Source organism: Mizuhopecten yessoensis, unplaced genomic scaffold (genome assembly GCF_002113885.1).
Source record: "Mizuhopecten yessoensis strain PY_sf001 unplaced genomic scaffold, ASM211388v2 scaffold8387, whole genome shotgun sequence".
NCBI lineage: Eukaryota > Metazoa > Mollusca > Bivalvia > Pectinida > Pectinidae > Mizuhopecten > Mizuhopecten yessoensis.
This window is the reverse complement of record NW_018407522.1, coordinates 721,650-736,694: the sequence shown is the minus strand read 5'-3', so window position 1 is coordinate 736,694 and position 15,045 is coordinate 721,650. Positions and strand designations below refer to the sequence as shown.

General features: G+C 35.0%; 2 protein-coding genes across 4 annotated transcripts in view; one reads left to right on the top strand and one right to left on the bottom strand.

Moving 5' to 3' along the window:
* LOC110455822 overlaps positions 1–9,289 on the top strand; it is a 29,899-nt gene extending 20,610 nt beyond the window's left edge. For all 3 annotated transcript variants that reach the window (XM_021506207.1, XM_021506208.1, XM_021506209.1), the window contains 6 exons: positions 1,067–1,267; positions 1,956–2,060; positions 3,636–3,722; positions 4,238–4,366; positions 4,668–4,743; positions 4,883–9,289. In XM_021506207.1, coding sequence (XP_021361882.1) covers positions 1,067–1,267; positions 1,956–2,060; positions 3,636–3,722; positions 4,238–4,366; positions 4,668–4,743; positions 4,883–5,801 — 1,517 coding nt within the window. In that variant the 3' untranslated portion in view covers positions 5,802–9,289. The remainder of the gene's footprint in view (positions 1–1,066; positions 1,268–1,955; positions 2,061–3,635; positions 3,723–4,237; positions 4,367–4,667; positions 4,744–4,882) is intronic.
* Positions 9,290–9,333: 44 nt separating this feature from the next.
* Positions 9,334–14,809, bottom strand: LOC110455823. The gene is made up of 3 exons (XM_021506210.1): positions 14,657–14,809; positions 11,329–11,430; positions 9,334–10,470 (listed from the first exon to the last, which is right to left on the bottom strand). The coding sequence occupies exons 2-3, from the start codon at positions 11,414–11,416 to the stop codon at positions 9,689–9,691; spliced, it is 870 nt and encodes a 289-aa protein (XP_021361885.1). The 5' UTR covers positions 11,417–11,430; positions 14,657–14,809; the 3' UTR covers positions 9,334–9,688.
* Positions 14,810–15,045: the final 236 nt, after the last annotated feature.

Sequence of the window (15,045 nt, the reverse complement as noted above, 5' to 3'; positions counted from 1 at the left end):
TATGGACATGTACTATATCACATTTATCAATTATGAACTTTTGTCGAGGTCGATACGTTCTTATATGGACCTGGCACTATCTCACAAAAGTTCCTGATTTTTTTTTATATTACATATGACAACTTCCGATAAAATGAGATATCAGATATTGAAATGATGAGAACCAAGGTAAGGGTTTCTGAACGAAATATCTAAAAAAGAAGTCGATACGGTCACGTGCTAGAAAAAATAGAAAAATGAGGTCGATATACTATAATATCGGCGAACCTGAGACCAGATATTAGCAAATTATAACCAAGGAAAACCAGACCATTCGTAATGTTAACTATTGCAAATAAGAATGTTATTGAAGGAATTAATGTTAAAGGTTGCTTACATATTTGTATATATTGATTTGTATTGTTAGAGAAATCACTCCCCCATCTTCAAGATCTATTGTAGAAAGTAATGGTCTGTCGCTCGGGTGCACTGTTCTTATCTTATCAGTGTGAATCCTTTTGTTCTTTTTTTTATCCGATCATCTTGTTGACGCTAGTGTATATTTATTTCTACGTCACTCGATGTGACATAAGTGAAATACTTTAATTAATTACAGAGAGTAATACCGTTCTCTAAAATTGATATTGCTGTGCTCAAAGAGAAGAAATATTGACCAATTATGGACTTTTGTCGAGGTGAATATGTGGTTATATAGACCTGAGAAAGTGATATATATTAGGACGAAGTTGAGGTTGATTTGAATTTTTCAGGACCGTATAACCTCATATTCACCTAAATAAAAGTATTCAATGGTGATATTTGAAACTAAACAATGTTTAAAACATTAAGCAACACGGAACGTATGAAAATTATCAGGATTAATGTGCTACATTTGGCACAGAGCATTCTTACGTCGCAATGAAATAACGTCATAATGCGAATAGCGAATATTGACCTGTTGTTTCTAAAAATAGTAACACCGAGTTAATAACACATATCACCGACCTCCACGTGACTGTGACCCAACCAATTAGGATGTAGGGAAAACGTATGTAATCTCACATGATTGGATATTTTTTATCTACAGATAACGAAACCGAACAGAAAGACAGTATTGAGGTATTCACACACACAGGAGCATGGAGTTACGCCGTCAATACACTGTGCAGTGAGGGATATATACCACCGACTGACAACATAACCAAAATGAAATTGCTGCAGACTAATCAAACGAACGCTTCGATATGGAGTGGCTACATCAGACAAAGAGTTGACGTTGATGATATAGGTAAAACAACGTTTTTTAAGGAAAATAAAATACTTTGTTTTAACTTTTATATTTTAACGTGTTAACCTGTTGAGCTTATGAAGTCAACCATCCATACTAGTTCCATTTTAACACCATTTAAATGGGAAAACAAGACATAGCCTGAAAATAGAAAAATCCGCCAACTTCGTTTAATGCACCTCCCAAAAACGTCAGTTCGCAGAGTTCATTTATTTTTTTTGTCACTAAAGTCAAATAGTTAAGATAGTGATTTATGTTTGAACAAATAAAATACCGAAGGTTTCTTTTCCCTCATCACCCCTGATATGCTTATCAGATTATATAAGGCATGTTGACCCAACATTTTATAGCCTAAATACTTATATAAACACAAAAGAAAACACACAAAAAACAGAATATTTTGTCAGCCAGAGTTATAAAGGAGACATTGTGAATAATTGTTCTTTCGAAAGCTCGCTAATACATTTGGTCTTTTGTCTATTAATTCAATATTCTAATACACCATTTGCAGCACATTCTTGAAAAAAATGTTCAGAAAAAATAAGGGGTTTACAGTGTTTTAATGTTTGTGTCTGGTTCATAATTCACACGAACAGATGCATACCGCAGTGCGCGGTGGCGATTTAGGGAAGTTTTTAGACTGGTACTTGACAGCATGCCTGTTTGCATACGTGTATTTCCTTCCTAGATCGTAATTTGAATGGAAGTAAGTTTGTACAGTGCTATGCATTGGAGCGTGACACACTTGTCAGGTCGGACTGTACTGAACAGCGACAGTATATCTGCCAGAAAGGTAAGCATGTTTACATCACGTTTTGATAGAAGCATCACTATATCCTTATTACCTTAAAAAGGGAGGGAAAGTAGATTTTTGCGTCACAGTAGATGGGAAAGATATATCCACATCAAGAATCACGATATGATATCAAGAATATTTTAAGTCAAAAAGATGAAAGTTAAGAAGGTGGGGGAAATTAAAATAAGAATCCTGATTGGCAGAAATCTTAAAGAACAACACTCCTTAATTGCAAGTATATTATTTTGCAATAAATTGACACTCTAAAAATCTATACTGCTGTTCGGCTAATAGAAAATTAAAATAGATATGCAAAAACGAAGATGTCAAAGATAGTTTTCAGATAGTCTACAAAAAGGCTAAACTGATAATATTGCAAATAATTTCCCTATTCTGATCGCTTTCCGTCCGTCGTCGTGCGTCGTTCGTCGTGCAACGTCCGTCGTACGTCGTGCGTAAACATTTTACATTTTCGACTTCTTTTCAAGAACCATGAGATGGAATGTTTTCAAACTTAATCAGAATCGTCCTTGGTAAATGAGGCTACAAAATTGTAAAATTGGGATTCCTGCCCAATCCCCAGGGTCCAAGGCGGGGCCCAAAAGGGAAAAATAACCGATATTTAAAAAAATCTTCTTCAACAGACTCAGAGGAATTACAGTCAATCTCTGTACATGGAGGGAAGGATCATCGAGGGCTTTTTTAATTGTAAATTTCAGTACCCCCGGGCCATTCGCTCTCCCTTGGGGAGGGGGTAAAGTTTACTATAGTTTAAATAGGGAAATAACACATTTGGGTATATTTTGTCAATTTTGGGTAGGAAATTATTCCTAATTGGTGATAATCATCCCTGGAAGAAGATGGTGTTGAACTGTAAAATTGGGAGTCCTTCCCCATCCCCAGGGGCCAGGGCGGGGCCCCAAAGTGAAAATTAATTAAAATTTCAAAAATCGTTTTCTCCAGACTCAGAGGTACTACAGTCAATTTATCTGCATGGATGGAAAGATCATCAGGGACTTTAATCAAATTGGAAATTTTAGTACCCCTAGGTCATCCGTTCTCCCTTGGGGAGGGGGTAAATTTGGCTATAATTTATATAGGGAAATAACACTTTTTGTTCATTTTCAACAGGAAATTATTCAAACTTGTTTGAAATAGTTATAATGAAATTAAAATCAAAAAGTATTTAGAAAGTAAGATCCTGACCTATCCCAGGGGTCGACCAAAGAGGAAAATTGGCTAAATAACAATAGATATTATATTTCTCAATAGCAAAATAATTTATTTGAATAGTTTTTTGCAAGTTCTTATCCTTTGGTCACACGGCAAGTGTTGTATTTCACTATGTTTACATTTTGATTTCCACATTACATCTCAACAATGCAATTGAGCTACAAGTACCTTTAATATAACTCAAGTGACCGCTAAGGCCATTGGGCCTCTTGTTTATAAATAGGATTATTCCTGAATGTTTGAACTAAATACATGCATATTACTAATCATTTAATCAGTATATTGCATTCAGCCGTGCTATCATACGTTAGGTATGTACAACCCTTGATCTTTGTACAGAAATGGTCGCTGACGAAACTACAACAGGACCAATCCTCACCACGGACAATACTCCGAGTGGAAACGGAATTCCATCACCAAGTGACGGTTGGTTATCAGTTGTTGCTATGCTTCTAGGTGCAATTCACACTTAATATGGGTGTTAAGTGCAATTACATCCGGGTTCTATTAACGTCAAAGATCTCTTTTGTTTAGCAAATGGATGCTGTTGGTGTAACTAAATCTGCAGTAGAAATGTTTAAGAACGTAGATATATATATGCTATTGAGTTTTCACAAGTTGAGATAACTTAGAGAATTATAAGGTTCAAAGTGTTAAACACTTTTTTTTTAATTGGAAATATAAATATTAAATCATAACATTATTTGGGTTATATAAACCCACTAGGTGGGAGTATAAATATCAAGAAAATAAATTACATACCGAACATGTTATTTCATCTCACTTAAAAGAGGTTAATTAACAATCGAGCAATTTTTTTTAGTTGAAATTCTCATAAAAAAATTATTTATGTTTGTAACTTTGAAAATCAAACGATCTCTTCCTATTTTCCTGTCATCTTGAGTTGTTTTAGTAAACCAACCATTTTACCTTATGTTTAGCTGTAATGACAGTGGGTAATACAGTGCCGACCACGACCCCAACAACTGCCACTACTTCCAGTGGAAAAGAACGTGTCACACTTCCTAGACCGCGTTCCAGCTCACGAGAGGACTCAAAAGTTATTGGACGTGAGTTGGCAATGATTTCCGATCACATTTGAATTATTTTCATATTTGAATTTCCCGTTTTCATCGCATAACTCTATCCTCTTATTTGTTTTCAAAATATACTTTCTGAAATAAATCTTAAAGGACCCATCCAAAATTGCAAGAAAATAGACAATGTGTGATATAAAAGGATTTCGTATAATAGTATCATCACCATATATTTACTGCACATTGTAAGAGCTCAGTAAAATATTGTCAAAGGGTCGAGTATACTTACATCGAAAAATTCGATCTCTGACTAGTAATATGTATTTTGTTTTAGTTGCCGCAGGAATCACCGTTGGGTGTATCGCACTGGTAGCGGTCACGGCTGTCGTTGTAGACAGACTATCTAAACGGTATGGTATTTAAGTCTTATCTCTCTGAAGTGTTTTGGTCTTTAACCCACTTGAAACATGTAGCAGGGTTATATTTTCATTAGCCTTATCCCAGTGTGGTTATTATCAATATCAACTGCATATTTTGTTTTCTTTTCAGATCTGCTAAGAAGAAAAAACAAAGAAAGAAGAAGACGAAAGAGAAACCCGTGCAATTTAAAGGAAGTGTTATAAACGCTCAAAATGCTATGAATAGTATCAAATCCGACACTTCATCGGACGAATCGGAAAGCGAATCCAAAATGGCTGCTAGAACATCGTCACCTGGAGAAGCGGGAGCCAAACAATTGCCGTCTGTCTCATACAACTACGACATTGTTAACGAAATAGGAACTGAAAAAGGACACGTAAATGATGCTTACGCGTACGCGGCAACCGATCCAGCTGGTTCCGAGGAAGGAGATTATGATGCCATGGAGTTATGTATTATGGAGGATGACGAGGATCATATTTATGCTCATACCATGCTACCACTGCCCGACACGGAAACTGATGCAACAGACGTTGTTCCTAAGCAACCAGACGACGAAGCTTATGATGTCATGCAATCCAAAGTCAAGGTCCCAGGAAATGACTCCGCATATGACTATACGGCTAGTTTTAGCCAAAAAAACGGCACAAAAGCCGACGGTGGCTATGACGTGTTTAATAGGAAGGTCAAGGACGGTGTAGAAGATACATATGATCATACACAGAGTGTTCTCGACAAAAATGGAGACGTAAACAATACAATGTACGATGCCTTTACTGGAAAGGTCGAAAGTAATGAGGAAATCAGCAATGACATGTATGATCACACCAAACACATGCACAAAGGTCAGGAGGCACATACAGGCGATGTGTCTACCAATAACATTTACGATACATGTAATGACAAGGCCAAAGTAGTCGATGACGTTGATGATATGTACGACCACACAACACATGTCCGAGAAAACCAGGACGAAAATTTGTATGATCTCGCATCTAAACGCAAAATCAACCCATCAGTCGACAAAAATCACTACGATCAGATGTGACGCTCACACATGCGCATTGAATAAAACACGCATTTGTGAGTGCCGAAGAGTCGTAATTGTTCTACGTTATATATATGTTTAAAATTTATTCCCGATGATTTTAAAAAAAGAAAATTTCAAAGACATCAAATGTTATATGTTTTCATAAGTATCAAAGAAGGTTTGAATTTTGTTCATTACAATCAAGGTAATCCTATTTACAAAACAATGTTAAGAATAATAATTATTTAAAAAATAGTCTTGCACTTTAAATGGACTCAGGAAATCATTTAATCCAACAAGTTAAATCTTTTCTGCTAATTATACAGTTAGTTTGATTAACTTATTAATTTAGTAACAAGTGTAATAACCGTTCGTGTGGATTTTGTTTACAAAAAACCCATTTTTATGGACATGTAACCCAATGTACTTTGTACATATAATATATATACACGTATATGCACGTAGCCTACTTACGTACTGTGTTGTACAGTCAACATTGTCATGTATTGTTATGTTATGTAAATATCTGACACTGACCTGGACTTTGGACAGTACGCAATCCGACAAATTACATAAATAGCTTGATTGACCGGAAACACATATTGCACGCTTCAATTTCCCGCCTGTCCTTCCTTACTAACGTTCTGTTAAGCTGAAAACCCCGATATGTGATTCAGTATGTGTCTGGCTCGCGAGGGCGACACATCCCCTATTGAGCTATTATAACTCTAGATGAGATTCTTACACCTCCTTACAGAGATCAGAGAGTAATAGAAGGGAACACCGGATAGTCTGGTAAGCAGAGTGTGCGAGTGCGTGTTCTACTTTCGGTTTCCATGTATATTGTCCGCGTTATAGTCTGTTTTATTGTTCAGGGTATAGGAGTGTGGTTGTATGTTTACAGGTTTTTCTTACAAGTGCGGAATAAAGAACCAAACATGACACGTTTTATCGTTAATTGATAACGACCATGTGTGACACATACATTAACAGTATGTTGCTCTCGCACAGTCAATACGTAAATGCGATTACAGCAATAACGTTGTTTGCATATAACATGTATTTAATAATTTTATATTCAAAATATCAAGAACGTACGCTATTGCTTGAAAGTCAAAAATTTGTCTGGAAACTATTTTACTGTAAAATTAATATTCCTTAATTTTAATTGACGAATTGGAAATCCGATTGCCAATGTGGTCTCTACTTGCATAACCCGTATGAGTGAATACGGCTCAATTATAAATTTGCGTGATACCTGAAAACATTGTAGTGGATTTAGGCTTTAACGCAATTGTTTTGATAGTTCAAAATATGTTAAGTTAATGAATGCCATCTGAGAACTGTTTCATGGTAACAATAAAAAAAAACCATTTGTTATAGATAGGCAAACAATTCCACTTGTTACATATTTAGTCAATTATTTTATAGCAGTTTTGTTTTCGTATAACTATGCCAAGGTGTTCATAGTCCTATGGCTGCTCAATACGTTTGTTATTGTTCCATAGTTGCACTGCCATGCTCTTGTAAATAGTGTTATAAATTGATAAAGAGGTGAAGCTTTATTTAACATCAACAAGTATGAAAATAATATTAGCAAACATCCACACACATATATATTACAGATATAAGTTGTGCTATGATAAAGGCAGTGTTGGCCGAGTCATAGTTGACTCGAGTAAACATTATAACTTTTCGTGTATAAAGCCAGGTCAGCCTTGCTCTGTGACAACAACGTATTATCAGAAAATATAAACAGGTAAGCTGTAGGTAATTAAAATGCCGTTGTCAATATTAGATGATGTTATGCATAATAATATTTCAACATCTGTTGTAATTATATGTGAAATATGATACTGTGTTCTACTTGCTAATATATAGCACTGATAAACCTCTATTTAAGAGGACAGACAGTTCCAGCTAAAATGCAGCTGCTTGTCATTTGAACTGTAGTGTCTTCTTTTACATGTAGGAGTAGAAGTGTTTTCGTTTTTGTTTTACTTGTTTGTATTTTATTCACTACTCATATTTGAAATATTTCAGTTTTACTTTTCCGTTATCGCCATCAAAGGACACTTTTGAACATTGGCATAATGGAAGTTAAATCATATAGTTAGAAAGATAATCTGTATTTCGCAGAGAGAGATTATGGTATTTTTTGATATTTCAGATATATATTATTTTCATTTTTATATATGTATATTTTTTTGAAACTTGTCTGAATCAAACACTGTAGGATCCAATGGTTCCGTCTTGAATGTGCAATCAGAATTGTTTACTCTGCTTTCAAAATTATACAATGCCCAGTAAGACTTGTCTAATCTTGAATGTTCAAACTCCTATCGGAAAATGGTTGGAATCTAAATATTTTAATGTTATGTTCTCAAAGGTTCATGCAAACACAGTGATGTTTGTATTTATTTGCATATGTATGTAATTTTATATACCCTGGAATGTAATACTGATGTCATAAATGATATTATTAAATATATATACTATTTGTATTACAAGTGTATTTATTATAGTTTTTCTAATGTTTACGATTACAACGATTGACAATTATTGTTTCTTTTATTTTCTGTATAAAGAAGATTGCACACACGTGATAGGTATATATAAAAAACAATCAACGTTTATAAATGACATTTGAAAAGTACACATCTATCGAAAAATTAATGTACATAAATATTTTATATGAATAAGAAGAGCTATATTGTAATTGACATCGAGTGCTATATAGCACTATCATTTGTCTCTTACTTTTGCATATTTGTCACAGTGTAAAATATTAAGCTTAACGAATCAATGTGTAAATTTCCACAGAAATGACACCATTCCATTAGTTTCGACATACGAAACATTACACCTACTCTTTAAATTCAGTGTATAGATTTGGATACTGCGGATACTTAACAATTAATTCCCATAAGTAATGCGACTCGAGCTTATGTAACTAATAAAATGGACTGTAAAATTGAAAGAATAACTATCATAAACTTAATTCATTTAACAAAAAATATGAAACAAGTTATATTGACTTTAACTTATCACTCTTGTAAGCCAGAATGTTAGCGTGAATGAAATCTTTATGTGAGAGGAAACCGGAGTGCCAGAAGAAAACACACATTTTCACGTCCGATCGGGGAATCGAACCCCGGCCGCTTTGGTGAAAGGCGAAGGCGTTATCCACTACAGCGCCCAAACACCCTTTACAGAAACCATATGAAAAAAAAATGTTTTGCTCATTATCATAGCTTCTAAAGGAGAAAAACTCAAACGTACATGAAAAATTATCCGTCTGTTGAAATATCATTTCAGATTTTAACAGCCTATACACATTAACGTTAAATACGTACTTGGTAGATCAGTTTTATATATTGACGTAGGGATTCCTACTGTTGGCCGTCAGACACGTGCATGGTAAGTCAAGCAATGGGAGCGTCATGTACAAACACGTCTCTATGTGAGTCAGTTCTTTACGGAATCAAATAAAATGTCATTACGAAGTAAATTTGTTTGTTCACTTTTTATTATGATTTTACAAAATACATGTTTAATACATATACCATGCTACTATAAGCTTATTTTCATTTTAAAAAATCCTATTTGTTCATTACTATATTTGCACTCTGAAAATATTACTTTTCAATTATTAGCCTAATGCAAAATTGAAAAAAGCTTTAATTTCATGAATACTGGTTGCAAAATATTTACATTCATCTTGTTGGAACTTTCTGTCTTTCAGCAGACAGAGCCAGTATGGCATATGTTTCAGCCTACGTGCAGTCACACGCATCAAGGTTTAATCACCAGAAATACAAAGCATCGGAACAAAACTGAGCATTTTATTCTACATGTAACATGCTGTAAGAAACTGATTGAAATTTAAATATCTGGACCAGTTTTCATAGACTTGCCATGACTCTATTCTTTGACAAATTACGATCGAAAATAAAACAAGCCTGGAATATTCTGACCTCCTTCAAATAAATTGCAAAGTACAACTTGGTAACGTCGTTTTCGTCCTGCCAAGTATAGACGGTGAGTTTTTCTCCTGGTCCACACTCGCCCAGGAACGTCACTTCAGTCTGCATCAGTGGGTATTTGACGATGTCGGACGTAAAATGCCGGTAGTATCCGGAGAGAGAAGCTTCGGATGCAGCATCGGAACAGAACCGGTAGTACTCCGCGGCGTTCAGGTGGTAGTTAAAATCTAGGTCACTGTAACGCGTTTGGGTAGTTGTTCTGAAAGATGTAACAGGAGGGATGAGAGCATCTTGTTTTCTGGTCATCATTGACGCTTGTTCATGGTCAACAAGCTTACTTGAACTCTCATAATACGATTTCGGTAACTTTACAGACCGCCGAGTCTCCCAATTTACAGCAACAAGTTTGTTTTCTGATTTCAAATACCAGCTTCCCGTGTCTGGGTCAGACAATACCTGTCTGTTACCTAGGGTGGCAGGTGTTACAGACGACACGGTGTAAGTCACGTGATATTTTTGTAGTTTCTCAGCCCATGAGAACTTAGTATGAAATGTTGGAGACATCACACATTTTTCGCTGATGAGAAAGAGCCGAATATTGTCTCTGACCAAATTCTGTGATAACGGTATAAAATCATGAAGGCCGCATATTGTGCCTGCGTCCTGAAGGATTTTACTGACTCCCCAAATTGACAGGTGACCTGCAGGGACAACAAAATGTACTTTTAACATACCAGCAAATTTTAATTACTACTATAATAAGTAGGATATTTTCTATAATCAATATAGCCAAATGGTATAAGTATTTTCAGGATGAACACATTTAACGAGCCATCGCCTATATATATAGGATTTTAAGTGAGTTTCCATTTCATATGAGATTTATGAAACGAGTCTAAGAATTTTTCAAATTGAGGCTCGCTAAAATGAAAAAGTTCGTGACAAGGTTCCAAAATTTCATATAAAATGAAAACGAGTGTAAGATCCTTTTTTTCACAAAATCAAGATTTGTGACATTTATTTGTAAAAAACGACAATTTTCGTCCAACCATGAAATGTAAAAAGCAGCTATTTTGACTCCACTACGTAAGTCTGTGACGTCATGTACTTGTCTATGGCGTGTCGTCACAATTGAAAAAAATGAAACTTACAACCAATCAAAGGGCTGATAGATCATATTACATATGTTAATACGCAAAACTAAATGGCATGGGTATTTTAACTGGATAGCACAGTACATTATGTGATAAATGGTAATTATCATCTACAACGATGAGGTTAAACTTTTGTTTTGACATAGTGTTTACGAAACGTCACTTTGTTTTTCCTTTCGCGTAACAAAAGCATTTGCTCACTCTACCCTATTGCTTACATGATATGTCCTATGTCTGTAGTCTGTCCTATCTCTTAAATGACACCAAATTCTTCCATGTCCTTTTGTTTACTTGACACAAATGATTCACTAATCTTCTTATTGTATTATGCCTCTTTAGTTGAAAATGTGGTATTATTTTGTCCTCATCGGTTTAATTTGTATACATAAGCCCAAAGGTACGTACCCGTACGATCGCGGTAAGCAGACGCTGGGCTGGCGATATCAAACTCACATCTCCCTGGTGACGCGTGTGTCAAGGTGTAATGAACCATTGTTACGCTAACGCCTGAAACAGGTCATAGCATATACTCAAGATTGATCGTTAAACACAACTCTATCACATAATTTATCACATTTCTGGCATACACTGATAAATTCTGCTTCAGCCTAAAATATATTATGCACCATATTAACCCACAAGAACAAAACATACCACTTACTCAATGAACATGAATATAAATCCAACAGAAAGTCGAAAACATACGGCCATATAAAAGAAATAATAGAGAAGACATTTCCGGATCACCTCCCTTTCATAAATAATAAATGAATAAAAGAACAAGCCTTCCAAATACCCCATATGACATTTATAAGTATTTCATATAGATAACAACGATCATCGAAACGGTGAATGAATCATGGTTAATAGCAGTATTTCAACCTGTTTAATTCCTGCTTAATCTTCCTTAGTCGTCAGTAACGTGGGTACAGACTATTTAACTCATTCGCTGTAAGTTGTAATACATACCGTGATTCAACCATAAATAAAATGTTTTTATACAAGAGCATGCTAACACTTACAATAGAGCGACTATTTTCATGACCTCCTGGTCGATGTGGGTTATCTTACATTTAGCTGTATTGTGTTATTACACATGCTTTCCTGGGGGTTTAAACCTACCTTACATATTACCATGGTGATAGTTAAGCCTTTGTACCAATGTGTGATCTGTGACCTACTGACCGATGTAAGTTACCTTACACCTGGTTTCCTTGTGACTTTCTGTATGCTGGGTTCATTGTGACTTTCTGTATATGCTTTCCTAAGATTTACAACTACGTTAAACATTACTCGTGTGATGTTACGGCCTGTTGTACTGTTGTATCACTCACCTTGGTTTGTGCAATGTTTACATGATTAACCTACATGTTTTTCTAGGTTATATAAGTACACCTTTGTAAAATCTTCAATTTTTACTATTTTCATGCTTCCATGAGATTGTAATCTCTTGAGATTTTACATCAACTTTTAATTCTAAGTTTTACATTCAACATAAAATTCCAGAAATAAAATTAATACATTTTCTCTAAATAATCTAACAATTTTCTATTTTAGTCTTCTTGGTTGTTGACATGATTCATACAGTTAACAGTTAAAATATGTTTAACAATCAAATAAACACATAAATAAGAAAATAGTAATCGCCAATGCTTAAATGAATGATGTTTAAGAGTTTACTTCTTCCCACTCCTTTCTAATCAATGTTAAAATAATGTTGTATTCTATTATATTTGTGTTTATGATAATTAAATACATAAAATAATCTAATCGATCTTTTTATTTTATTATTAAAAGGAACTTAACTACCATGTCATATTTTAGCTCGCATTATTATTATTAATTCAAACACAGGAACTTTTCTTCTGGTTATGAGAAAAGAAATTTCCAATTATTTTTAGATCATTTTGCCCTGCACTAGGTCGGAGATGGAGAAAAGAATACACCTTCCGTTACCAACTACATGCGACTAATGAGGAAAACCCCTACATTATTTGGGATTTGCGTTTGTGACCTCTTTTGCGGACACAAAAGCGATCAAAATAAATCTGCTGCACCAAATGCAATATTTAGGATCTTTAATTTTTTCTAAACCTCTAGCTTCTCTTTATTTCCTAGCGCCTTGCTTGGCAATACCTCACTTTTGGCTTTAACGTTGAACATTCATCCATGAGAGGACGACAATGGGTTCAGTCCCCAGGCCGAGACATAAACAAGTCCTTAAAATTGTAGTTGTCATTTCCTGCTTATCTTTCAGCATTTAGGGAAATGGCAATAACTGGTTCACCCGTTGTCAGTATAATATGACCGGGTGGAATGCTGTGCTGGGTGCCGTCGACATAATATTTTAGTTAGAAAGCACTATAAAGTCGGCATCAGATCCGCGCTATCACAAGCAGGCAAGTCCACCAATATACACTGCCTCCGGTACACATACACGCATGCACACATACACAAAACACATGTAGGGACGTCCCTAAATCACCTTAATTGACTGCTAATTGGACGTTAGCAGCTGAAGGATATCGAGGCCAACTAATATTTCGTACGTAGCATAGCTTTACTTGTAATATCTTTTCACTAGGAACCATAGCAAAATCCAAAGATTACTGATACCTTATCAGAATTACTGGAACTACAAATTCCACCGGCGATTTAAATCAATTTATATCAAAATAAAATCACGAGACTGAATGCAAGTATTGTTCATCGATGTGACGAAACGCTGCGACACGTGTATACAGTAAAACGTTAAAATAACATATTTCCAAACTGATGAATCTTATTGAAGCCAACGGGCACATCAAAGATGTACAGAATCTTTTAAGAGAATAAAATATGATGTTTAATGCATTTATGTCATCATGGGACAGTGCGTCGTTTTAAAAAACAACTCTTTAAGGTGATTTAAATATGTAAGGATATACCATAGGTCTTAGGTAAACGGGACAAACATACTGCACTGAGAGTAACACTGAAGGTAATGGAGTACACCAATAAAAACCGACCGAAGAGGCAAGTAAAAGTTATTTTTAAGACATGAAAACCTAATACTAAAATGTAAGGCTACGTCAGAAATAAAGAAATATATTAAAAATGATTTATGATAAAAAAGATCTTGTTTATACATATTTTAACAATTTATTCCTAAACACAAGTATATTTTATAGTGTAATGATTACTAATTAAAGGTCTCGGTGTATCTAGAAAAATAGAATGACCCCATAAATGTGCAGCCCTATTCGATCATAAAATATGTGTAGCCTTAATGATACCATCGAGATCACAGAAAGCATTCGTGCATGCCTCTGATGTGTAAAGGGCGTAACTGTAATACACATAAACACACAAGAATGTAGGTCACCGTATAAACTATAGGCAATGCCTAAAGTGTTACTGGTAATGTAGTTGTTCAAAGTTTGCTAGTGCAGCCGAGTTTCTCATTACTTGATTAACATGGTTTGTACATGTACATGTACATTTGTAACTATGTTTACAACACAGGGCTTGCAAACTTGCAGGTGGATGAATTCTATAGACAAGATTTGTGGTGATATCTCTACAGTTTACATTGCGGTTGTCGACGATGAAGCAGACGACACTTACAGTTCCGGAACACGTAGTCTTATTCTCCATGAACGTTCCTTTGTTCATATTTTGCACTAGCTGAATCGATACTGAGAAATCTGACTCAAAGAACGGTTACAAAGTAAATCAAAAAGGATAAACTCACAATATCTTCGGCATTTTAAAACGTCGGTATTTCACACAATGGATCCTGTAAGGGTTCTCGCTCCGGAGGACAAGAACTGGTGAAATATCATACCGGATATGTAATCGAATCGTCGTACGTTTATAAGAATGTTATAAACGGGAGCTGTGCACGGTAAAGCATTAATTCGGAAGGGTCAGTTTCGTATTACTTAACCGGAAATGAAGTATGTGAAAGTGAAAGTAGGAGTTTATAGCGGTATTAACATTATTTTTAAAGGTTTAGCATTATAAAGTAGATAGTGGTAAGTGGTAGAGAAAAGGATGTTCCTATGCATTTCATAACTGAAGGAAAACGACCCTACTGCATGTAATACTTACAATTTAGTCATTAAAATGTTTTATCTAGAT